The sequence below is a fragment of the Pseudophryne corroboree genome, chromosome 2 (genome assembly GCF_028390025.1).
Source record: "Pseudophryne corroboree isolate aPseCor3 chromosome 2, aPseCor3.hap2, whole genome shotgun sequence".
NCBI lineage: Eukaryota > Metazoa > Chordata > Amphibia > Anura > Myobatrachidae > Pseudophryne > Pseudophryne corroboree.
In genome coordinates, this window is record NC_086445.1 from 109896474 (window position 1) to 109909011 (window position 12538).

Consider the following 12538-nt stretch of genomic DNA (forward strand, 5'->3'; position numbering starts at 1 on the left):
AGCAGTGTCACCAGTGTATCACCAGAGAGTATATATACCAGCAGCAGTGTCACCAGTGTATCACCAGAGAGTATATACACCAGCAGCAGCAGTGTCACAGTGTATCACCAGAGAGTATATACACCAGCAGCAGCAGTGTCACAGTGTATCACCAGAGAGTATATACACCAGCAGCAGCAGTGTCACAGTGTATCACCAGAGAGTATATACACACCAGCAGCAGAAGTCACAGTGTATCACAGAGTATATACACACCAGCAGCAGCGTCACAGTGTATCACCAGAGTATACATACACCAGCAGCAGCAGTGTCACCAGCATATCACCAGAGAGTATATACACCAGCAGCAGTGTCAGAGTGTATCACCAGAGAGTATATACACCAGCAGCAGCGTCACCAGCGTATCACCAGAGAGTATATACACCAGCAGCAGCAGTGTCACAGTGCATCACCAGAGAGTATATACACACCAGCAGCAGCAGTGTATCACCAGAGTATATACACACCAGCAGCAGCAGTGTCACCAGCGTATCACCAGAGAGTATATACATCAGCAGCAGCAGTGTCACCAGTGTATCACCAGAGAGTATATACACAAGCACCAGCAGTGTCACCAGTGTATCACCAGAGAGTATATACACCAGCACCAGCAGTGTCACCAGTGTATCACCAGAGAGTATATACACCAGCAGCAGTGTCACAGGGTATCACCAGAGTATATACACCAGCAGCAGCAGTGTCACAGTGTATCACCGGAGAGTATATACACACCAGCAGCAGCAGTGTATCACCAGAGTATATACACACCAGCAGCAGCAGTGTCATAAGCGTATCACCAGAGAGTATATACACACCAGCAGCAGCAGTGTCACCAGTGTATCACCAGAGAGTATATACACCAGCAGCAAGTGTCACAGTGCATCACAAGGGAGTATATACACTAGCAGCAGCAGCAGTGTCACAGTGTATCACCAGAGTATATACACACCAGCAGCAGTGTCACCAGTGTATCACCAGAGAGTATATACACCAGCAGCAGTGTCACAGTGTATCACCAGAGTATATACACACCAGCAGCAGCAGTGTCACCAGTGTATCACCAGAGAGTATATACACCAGCAGCAGTGTCACAGTGTATCACCAGAGTATATACACCAGCAGCAGCAGTGTCACAGTGTATCACCAGAGTATATACACACCAGCAGCAGCGTCACAGTGTATCACCAGAGTATATATACACCAGCAGCAGCGTCACAGTGTATCACCAGAGTATATACAGCAGCAGCAACAGTGTCACAGTGTATCACCAGAGAGAATATATACAGCAGCAGCAGCAGTGTCACAGTGTATCACCAGATTATATATACACCAGCAGTGTCACCAGCATATCACCAGAGAGTATATACACCAGCAGCAGTGTCACCAGCGTATCACCAGAGAGTATATACACCAGCAGCAGCAGCAGTGTCACAGGGTATCACCAGAGTATATACACCAGCAGCAGCAGTGCCAGAGTGTATCACCAGAGAGGATATAGACACCAGCAGCAGCAGTATCATAGTGTATCACCAGAGAGGGTATATACACCAGCAGCAGCAGTGTCACAGTGTATCACCAGAGAGGATATATACACCAGCAGCAGCAGTGTCACAGTGTATCACCAGAGAGGATATATACACCAGCAGCAGCAGTGTCACAGTGTATCACCAGAGAGGATATATACACCAGCAGCAGCAGTGTCACAGTGTATCACCAGAGAGGATATATACACCAGCAGCAGCAGTGTCAGTGTATCACCAGAGAGGATATATACACCAGCAGCAGCAGTGCCACAGTGTATCACCAGAGAGGATATATACACCAGCAGCAGCAGTGCCACAGTGTATCACCAGAGAGGATATATACAGCAGCAGCAGCAGTGCCAGTGTATCACCAGAGAGGATATATACACCAGCAGCAGCAGTGTCACAGTGTATCACCAGAGAGGATATATACACCAGCAGCAGCAGTGTCACAGTGTATCACCAGAGAGGATATATACACCAGCAGCAGCAGTGTATCAGTGTGCCAGTGTACACCAGCAGCAGCAGTGTCACAGTGCATCACCAGAGACGATATATACACCAGCAGCAGCAGTGTCACAGTGTATCACCAGAGAGTATATACACCAGCAGCAGTGTCACAGTGTATCACCAGAGAGGATATATACACCAGCAGCAGCAGTGTCACAGTGTATCACCAGAGAGTATATACACCAGCAGCAGTGTCACAGTGTATCACCAGAGAGGATATATACACCAGCAGCAGCAGTGTCACAGTGTATCACCAGAGAGGATATATACACCAGCAGTGTCACAGTATCACCAGAGAGGATATATACACCAGCAGTGTCACAGTGTATCACCAGAGAGGATATATACACCAGCAGCAGCAGTGTCACCAGTGTATCACCAGAGAGTATATACACCAGCAGCAGCAGTGTCACAGTGTATCACCAGAGAGGATATATACACCAGCAGCAGCAGCGTCACAGTGTATCACCAGAGAGTATATACACCAGCAGCAGCGTCACAGTGTATCACCAGAGAGTATATACACCAGCAGCAGCGTCACAGTGTATCACCAGAGAGGATATATACACCAGCAGCAGCAGTGTCACAGTGTATCACCAGAGAGGATATATACACCAGCAGTGTCACAGTGTATCACCAGAGAGGATATATACACCAGCAGCAGCAGTGTCACAGTGTATCACCAGAGAGGATATATACACCAGCAGCAGCAGTGCCAGTGTATCACCAGAGAGGATATATACACCAGCAGCAATAGTGTCACAGTGTATCACCAGAGAGGATATATACACCAGCAGCAGCAGTGTCACAGTGTATCACCAGAGAGGATATATACACCAGCAGCAGCAGTGTCATAGTGCATCACCAGAGAGGATATATACACCAGCAGTGTCACAGTGTATCACCAGAGAGGATATATACACCAGCAGCAGCAGTGTCACAGTGTATCACCAGAGAGGATATATACACCAGCAGCAGCAGTGCCAGTGTATCACCAGAGAGGATATATACACCAGCAGCAGCAGTGCCACAGTGTACCACCAGAGAGGATATATACACCAGCAGCAGCAGTGCCACAGTGTATCACCAGAGAGGATATATACACCAGCAGCAGCAGTGCCACAGTGTATCACCAGAGAGGATATATACACCAGCAGCAGCAGTGCCACAGTGTATCACCAGAGAGGATATATACACCAGCAGCAGCAGTGCCAGAGTGTATCACCAGAGAGGATATATACACCAGCAGCAGCAGTGCCAGAGTGTATCACCAGAGAGGATATATACACCAGCAGCAGCAGTGTATTACCAAAGAGGATATATACACCAGCAGCAGCAGTGTATCACCAAAGAGGATATATACACCAGTGTCACAGTGTATATCACCAGAGTGTGTGTATGTATGTATGTGTATGTATATATATATATATATACACACACACACACACACACACACACACACACACACACACATGGGTATAAGTCGACCCGAATATAAGCCGAGATACCTAATTTTACCACAAAAAACTGGGAAAAATTACTGACTCGAGTATAAGCCTAGGGTGGGAAATGTACGGTGCCAGGGGTTTTCGTGCTCAGGGTGTCATGCTCGTTGCCAGGGGTTTCATGCGGTAGGTGTTATGCTTGTTGCCAGGGGGTAATGTTTGTTGCTAGGGTTGTGCCCCCAGTGCCACATATACCCCCAGTGACAGATATCCCCCCACAGTGCCAGATAAAAACATGCCCCCGTTGCTTTGCCCCCAGTAGTTGTGCCCCCTCTTTCATTGCCCCCAGTAGTTATGCCCTCTCTTTCTTGGCCCCCAGTAGTTGTGCCCCCTTTCATTGCCCCCAGTAGTTGTGCCCCCTTCTTTCTTTGCCCCGTTGCAGTGCCCCCGTCGCCGCTTACAAACACACACAAAAACAATACTTACCACTGCCCCGCTCCTGCTTCCCGACCGCTTCTTCTGCTGCTCCGCTCCGTCTGTCTGCCCGCTCCCCGGCACCCGATCATCTCTATGGGAGAGACGTCATGACGTCTCTCCCATAGCAACGCGCACAGACACTAGAGGTCAATAATGACCTCTAGTGTCTGTCCCTAGAGCAGGCTGCAGCGGACGCCCACACAGCCCACGGCGTCTGCTGCAGCCATTGACTCGAGTATAAGCCGAGGGGGGCTTTTTCAGTATAGAAAAATGTGCTGAAAAAGTCGGCTTATACTCATATATATATATATATATATATACATACATACATACATACATACATACATACATACATACATACATACACATATACACACACACCAGCAGTAGTGTCACAGTGTATCACCAGAGAGGATAAATACATCAGCAGCAGCAGTGTCACCAGGAACAGTGTGTGACCATGGTGACACTGCTCCTGGTGACACAGAGTATATATACACCAGCAGCACCAGCACCACAGTGCATCACCAGAGAGTATATACACACCAGCAGCAGCAGTGTCACCAAAGTATATACACACCAGCAGCAGCAGTGTCACAGTGTATCACCAGAGAGTATATACACAGCAGCAGTGTCACAGTGTATCACCAGAGAGTATATACACACCAGCAGCAGCAGTGTCACAGTGTATAACCAGAGTATATACACACCAGCAGCAGTATCACCAGCGTATCACCAGAGAGTATATACACCAGCAGCAGCAGTGTTACCAGCGTATCACCAGAGAGTATATACACCAGCAGCAGCAGTGTCACCAGCGTATCACCAGAGAGTATATACACCAGCAGCAGTGTCACCAGCGTATCACCAGAGAGTATATACACCAGCAGCAGTGTCACAGTGTATCACCAGAGTATATAGACCAGCAGCGTCACAGTGTATCACCAAAGAGTATATACACACCAGCAGCAGCAGTGTCACCAGCGTATCACCAGAGAGTATATACACACCAGCAGCAGCAGTGTCACCAGAGAGTATATACACACCAGCAGCAGCGTCACCAGTGTATCACCAGAGAGTATATACACCAGCAGCAGCAGTGTCACAGTGCATCACCAGAGAGTATATACACCAGCAGCAGCAGTGTCACAGTGTATCACCAGATTATATACACACCAGCAGCAGCAGTATCACCAGAGAGTATATACACCAGCAGCAGTGTCACAGTGTATCACCAGAGTATATATACACCAGCAGTAGCAGTGTCACCAGCGTATCACCAGAGAGTATATACACCAGCAGCAGCAGTGTCACCACCGTATCACCAGAGAGTATATACACACCAGCAGCAGCAGTGTCACCAGTGTATCACCAGAGAGTATATACACACCAGCAGCAGCAGTGTCACCAGCGTATCACCAGAGAGTATATACACCAGCAGCAGCAGTGTCACCAGTGTATCACCAGAGAGTATATACACCAGCAGCAGTGTCACCAGTGTATCACCAGAGAGTATATACACCAGCAGCAGCAGTGTCACAGTGCATCACCAGAGTATATACACACCAGCAGCAGCAGTGTCACAGTGTATCACCAGAGTATATATACACCAGCAGCAGCAGTGTCACCAGCATATCACCAGAGAGTATATCCACCAGCAGCAGTGTCACAGTGTATCACCAGAGAGTATATACACCAGCAGCAGCGTCACCAGCGTATCACCAGAGAGTATATACACCAGCAGCAGCAGTGTCACAGGGTATCACCAGAGTATATACAGCAGCAGCAGCAGTGTCACAGTGCATCACCAGAGAGTATATACACACCAGCAGCAGCAGTGTATCACCAGAGTATATATACACCAGCAGTAGCAGTGTCACCAGCGTATCACCAGAGAGTATATACACCAGCAACAGCAGTGTCACCACCGTATCACCAGAGAGTATATACACACCAGCAGCAGCAGTGTCACCAGTGTATCACCAGAGAGTATATACACCAGCAGTGTCACCAGCGTATCACCAGAGAGTATATACACCAGCAGCAGCAGTGTCACCAGTGTATCACCAGAGAGTATATACACAAGCACCAGCAGTGTCACAGTGTATCACCAGATTATATATACACCAGCAGCAGCAGTGTCACCAGCATATCACCAGAGAGTATATACACACCAGCAGCAGCAGTGTATCACCAGTGTATCACCAGAGTATATACACCAGCAGCAGTGTCACAGCGTATCACCAGAGTATATACACCAGCAGCAGCAGTGTCACAGTGTATCACCGGAGAGTATATACACACCAGCAGCAGCAGTGTATCACCAGAGTATATACACACCAGCAGCAGCAGTGTCACCAGCGTATCACCAGAGAGTATATACACACCAGCAGCAGCAGTGTCACCAGTGTATCACCAGAAAGTATATACACCAGCAGCAACAGTGTCACAGTGCATCACCAGAGAGTATATACACTAGCAGCAGCAGTGTCACAGTGTATCACCAGAGTATATACACACCAGCAGCAGCAGTGACCCCAGTGTATCACCAGAGAGTATATACACCAGCAGCAGTGTCACAGTGTATCACCAGAGTATATACACCAGCAGTGTCACAGTGTATCACCAGAGTATATACACCAGCAGTGTCACAGTGTATCACCAGAGTATATACACACCAGCAGCAGCAGTGTCACCAGTGTATCACCAGAGAGTATATACACCAGCAGCAGTGTCACAGTGTATCACCAGAGTATATACACCAGCAGCAGCAGTGTCACAGTGTATCACCAGAGTATATACACCAGCAGCAGCGTCACAGTGTATCACCAGTGTATATACACACCAGCAGCAGCGTCACAGTGTATCACCAGAGTATATATACACCAGCGTCACAGTGTATCACCAGAGAGTATATACACCAGCAGCAGCAACAGTGTCACAGTGTATCACCAGAGAGAATATATACAGCAGCAGCAGTGTCACAGTGTATCACCATATTATATATACACCAGCAGCAGCAGTGTCACCAGCATATCACCAGAGAGTATATACACCAGCAGCAGTGTCACAGTGTATCACCAGAGAGTATATACACCAGCAGCAGAAGTGTCACAGTGTATCACCAGAGTATATACACACCAGCAGCAGCGTCACAGTGTATCACCAGAGTATATATACACCAGCAGCAGCGTCACAGTGTATCACCAGAGAGTATATACACCAGTAGCAGCAACAGTGTCACAGTGTATCACCAGAGAGAATATATACAGCAGCAGTGTCACAGTGTATCACCAGATTATATATACACCAGCAGCAGCAGTGTCACCAGCATATCACCAGAGAGTATATACACCAGCAGCAGCGTCACCAGCGTATCACCAGAGAGTATATACACCAGCAGCAGCAGTGTCACAGTGTATCACCAGAGAGTATATACACACCAGCAGCAGCAGTGTATCACCAGAGTATATACACACCAGCAGCAGCAGTGTCACCAGCGTATCACCAGAGAGTATACACACCAGCAGCAGCAGTGTCACCAGCGTATCACCAGAGAGTATATACACACCAGCAGCAGCAGTGTCACCAGTGTATCACCAGAGAGTATATACACCAGCAGCAGCAGTGTCACCAGTGTATCACCAGAGAGTATATACACCAGCAGCAGTGTCACAGGGTATCACCAGAGTATATACACCAGCAGCAGCAGTGTCACCAGCATATCACCAGAGAGTATATACACCAGCAGCAACAGTGTCACAGTGCATCACCAGAGAGTATATACACCAGCAGCGTCACAGTGTATCACCAGAGTATATACACACCAGCAGCAGCATCACAGTGTATCACCAGAGAGTATATACACACCAGCAGCAGCAGTGTCACCAGTGTATCACCAGAGAGTATATACACCAGCAGCAGTGTCACAGTGTATCACCAGAGTATATACACCAGCAGCATCACAGTGTATCACCAGAGTATATACACACCAGAAGCAGCAGTGTCACCAGTGTATCACCAGAGAGTATATACACCAGCAGCCGTGTCACAGTGTATCACCAGAGTATATATATACACAGCAGCAGCAGTGTCACCAGCGTATCACCAGAGAGTATATACACACCAGCAGCAGAAGTCACAGTGTATCACCAGAGTATATACACACCAGCAGTGTCACAGTGTATCACCAGAGTATATACACACCAGCAGCAGCAGTGTCACCAGCGTATCACCAGAGAGTATATACACCAGCAGCAGCAGTGTCACAGTGTATCACCAGAGAGTATATACACCAGCAGCGTCACAGTGTATCACCAGAGAGTATATACACCAGCAGCAGTGTCACAGTGTATCACCAGAGAGTATATACACCAGCAGCAGTGTCACAGTGTATCACCAGAGAGTATATACACCAGCAGCAGCAGCAGTGTCACAGTGTATCACCAGAGAGTATATACACCAGCAGCAGCAGCAGTGTCACAGTGTATCACCAGAGAGAATATATACACCAGCAGCAGTGTCACCAGTGTATCACCAGAGTATATATACACCAGCAGCAGCAGTGTCACAGTGTATCACCAGAGAGTATATACACCAGCAGCAGTGTCACAGTGTATCACCAGAGAGTATATACACCAGCAGCAGTGTCACAGTGTATCACCAGAGAGTATATACACCAGCAGCAGTGTCACAGTGTATCACCAGAGAGTATATACACCAGCAGCAGTGTCACAGTGTATCACCAGAGAGAATATATACACCAGCAGCAGTGTCACCAGTGTATCACCAGAGAGTATATACACCAGCAGCAGTGTCACAGTGTATCACCAGAGAGTATATACACCAGCAGCAGTGTCACAGTGTATCACCAGAGAGTATATACACACCAGCAGCAGAAGTCACAGTGTATCACAGAGTATATACACACCAGCAGCAGCGTCACAGTGTATCACCAGAGTATACATACACCAGCAGCAGCAGTGTCACCAGCATATCACCAGAGAGTATATACACCAGCAGCAGTGTCAGAGTGTATCACCAGAGAGTATATACACCAGCAGCAGCGTCACCAGCGTATCACCAGAGAGTATATACACCTGCAGCAGCAGTGTCACAGTGCATCACCAGAGAGTATATACACACCAGCAGCAGCAGTGTATCACCAGAGTATATACACACCAGCAGCAGCAGTGTCACCAGCGTATCACCAGAGAGTATATACATCAGCAGCAGCAGTGTCACCAGTGTATCACCAGAGAGTATATACACAAGCACCAGCAGTGTCACCAGTGTATCACCAGAGAGTATATACACCAGCACCAGCAGTGTCACCAGTGTATCACCAGAGAGTATATACACCAGCAGCAGTGTCACAGGGTATCACCAGAGTATATACACCAGCAGCAGCAGTGTCACAGTGTATCACCGGAGAGTATATACACACCAGCAGCAGCAGTGTATCACCAGAGTATATACACACCAGCAGCAGCAGTGTCATAAGCGTATCACCAGAGAGTATATACACACCAGCAGCAGCAGTGTCACCAGTGTATCACCAGAGAGTATATACACCAGCAGCAAGTGTCACAGTGCATCACCAGAGAGTATATACACTAGCAGCAGCAGCAGTGTCACAGTGTATCACCAGAGTATATACACACCAGCAGCAGTGTCACCAGTGTATCACCAGAGAGTATATACACCAGCAGCAGTGTCACAGTGTATCACCAGAGTATATACACACCAGCAGCAGCAGTGTCACCAGTGTATCACCAGAGAGTATATACACCAGCAGCAGCAGCAGTGTCACAGTGTATCACCAGAGAGTATATACACCAGCAGCAGCAGCAGTGTCACAGTGTATCACCAGAGAGAATATATACACCAGCAGCAGTGTCACCAGTGTATCACCAGAGTATATATACACCAGCAGCAGCAGTGTCACAGTGTATCACCAGAGAGTATATACACCAGCAGCAGTGTCACAGTGTATCACCAGAGAGTATATACACCAGCAGCAGTGTCACAGTGTATCACCAGAGAGAATATATACACCAGCAGCAGCAGTGTCACCAGTGTATCACCAGAGTATATACACCAGCAGCAGCAGTGTCACAGTGTATCACCAGAGAGAATATATACACCAGCAGCAGTGTCACCAGTGTATCACCAGAGTATATATACACCAGCAGCAGCAGCGTCACAGTGTATCACCAGAGAGTATATACACCAGCAGCAGCAGCGTCACAGTGTATCACCAGAGAGTATATACACCAGCAGCAGCAGCGTCACAGTGTATCACCAGAGAGTATATACACCAGCAGCAGCAGTGTCACAGTGTATCACCAGAGAGTATATACACCAGCAGCAGCAGTGTCACAGTGTATCACCAGAGAGTATATACACCAGCAGCAGCAGTGTCACAGTGTATCACCAGAGAGTATATACACCAGCAGCAGCAGTGTCACAGTGTATCACCAGAGAGTATATACACCAGCAGCAGTGTCACAGTGTATCACCAGAGAGAATATATACACCAGCAGCAGTGTCACCAGTGTATCACCAGAGAGAATATATACACCAGCAGCAGTGTCACCAGCGTATCACCAGAGTATATATACACCAGCAGCAGCAGTGTCACCAGTGTATCACCAGAGTATATACACCAGCAGCCGTGTCACCAGCGTATCACCAGAGAGTATATACACCAGCAGTGTCACCAGCGTATCACCAGAGTATATACACACCAGCAGCAGCAGTGTCACCAGCGTATCACCAGAGTATATACACCAGCAGCAGCAGTGTCACCAGCGTATCACCAGAGTATATACACCAGCAGCAGCAGTGTCACCAGCGTATCACCAGAGTATATACACCAGCAGCAGCAGTGTCACCAGCGTATCACCAGAGTATATACACCAGCAGCAGCAGTGTCACCAGCGTATCACCAGAGTATATACACCAGCAGCAGCAGTGTCACCAGCGTATCACCAGAGTATATACACCAGCAGCAGCAGTGTCACCAGCGTATCACCAGAGTATATACACCAGCAGCAGCAGTGTCACCAGCGTATCACCAGAGTATATACACCAGCAGCAGCAGTGTCACCAGCGTATCACCAGAGTATATACACCAGCAGCAGCAGTGTCACCAGCGTATCACCAGAGTATATACACCAGCAGCAGCAGTGTCACCAGTGTATCACCAGAGTATATACACCAGCAGCAGCAGTGTCACCAGTGTATCACCAGAGAGTATATACACCAGCAGCAGCAGTGTCACCAGTGTATCACCAGAGAGTATATACACCAACAGCAGCAGCAGTGTCACCATGTATCACCAGAGAGTATATACACACACCAGCAGCAGAAGTCACAGTGTATCACCAGAGTATATACACACCAGCAGCAGCGTCACAGTGTATCACCAGAGTATATATACACCAGCAGCAGTGTCACCAGCGTATCACCAGAGAGTATATACACCAGCAGCAGTGTCACAGTGTATCACCAGAGAGTATATAGACCAGCAGCAGCAACAGTGTCACAGTGTATCACCAGAGAGAATATATATACAGCAGCAGCAGTGTCACAGTGTATCACCAGAGAGTATATATACACCAGCAGCAGCAGTGTCACAGTGTATCACCAGAGAGAATATATACACCAGCAGCAGTGTCACAGTGTATCACCATAGATGACGGTAACCCCTGTCACACAGAATGCCTGTATACAGAGGGATCCTCACCTCGCTGTAGCGCTGCACCAGGCGGCCGATGGTCTCCCTCTCTATCTGCCACTCCGGCTTCTTGTTCTGCTTCCTCCGGCTCTTACACTTCTCCGCCTTCTTCGTGTAATTCCTCTTCCAGCGCTCGAAGTTCTTCACCGGGTCATTCCTATCATTGATCAGAGACGATTTCTTCTTGCCCCTTCCAGGCTCCCCCACCATGGTCACACACTGCTCCTGATCACCGGTCACAGACTGCTCCAGCCGCCCCGCAGGTGTGTGAGCCAGACCCGAATCCCTGCACTGTGATCACTGCCTTCCGGGCCACGGGGAGTGCACATGTGCGAGTCGCACACTGCTGACGTCACTCAGAGACCTGATGCTGGGAGAGTAATGTAAATAAAATATTTTTCCAGGCTGAAGAAAGGGGTATGGGTCGTTGGGTCGACCCAACTTAGGTCGACAGTCATTAGGTCGACATTGGCATTAGGTCGACATGTACTAGGTCAAAAGGTCGACATGATTTTTTTGGACTGTTTTTGGTGTAGTTTTCTCCATAAAGTGACCGGGAACCCCAATTAGTGCACCGTGGACCCTCGCATGACTCGTTGCTGTTCCAAGGGTACTCCACGTGGATCATTAAGTATGAAAAATTCCCAAAATAAAAAACTGAAAAACTCATGTCGACCTTTTGACATGTCAACCTACATGTCGCCCTAATGCCCATGTTGGCCTAAATGCATGCAACCTACTGACTGTCGACCTAAGTTGGGTCGACCTAACGACCGTATCCCGAAGAAAGTGGCCTGTTGCAA

The 12538-nt window shown here is 48.2% G+C and overlaps 1 protein-coding gene across 2 annotated transcripts in view; it reads right to left on the bottom strand.

The window, feature by feature from the left end:
- DDX10 (DEAD-box helicase 10) overlaps nt 1-12101 on the bottom strand; it is a 518528-nt gene extending 506427 nt beyond the window's left edge. Inside the window, exon 1 of one of the 2 annotated variants that reach the window (XM_063951594.1) lies at nt 11745-12101. In XM_063951594.1, coding sequence (XP_063807664.1) covers nt 11745-11945 — 201 coding nt within the window. In that variant the 5' untranslated portion in view covers nt 11946-12101. The remainder of the gene's footprint in view (nt 1-11744) is intronic. The other variant, XM_063951595.1, reaches the window with a different exon arrangement.
- Between the last annotated feature and the right edge of the window lie 437 nt (nt 12102-12538).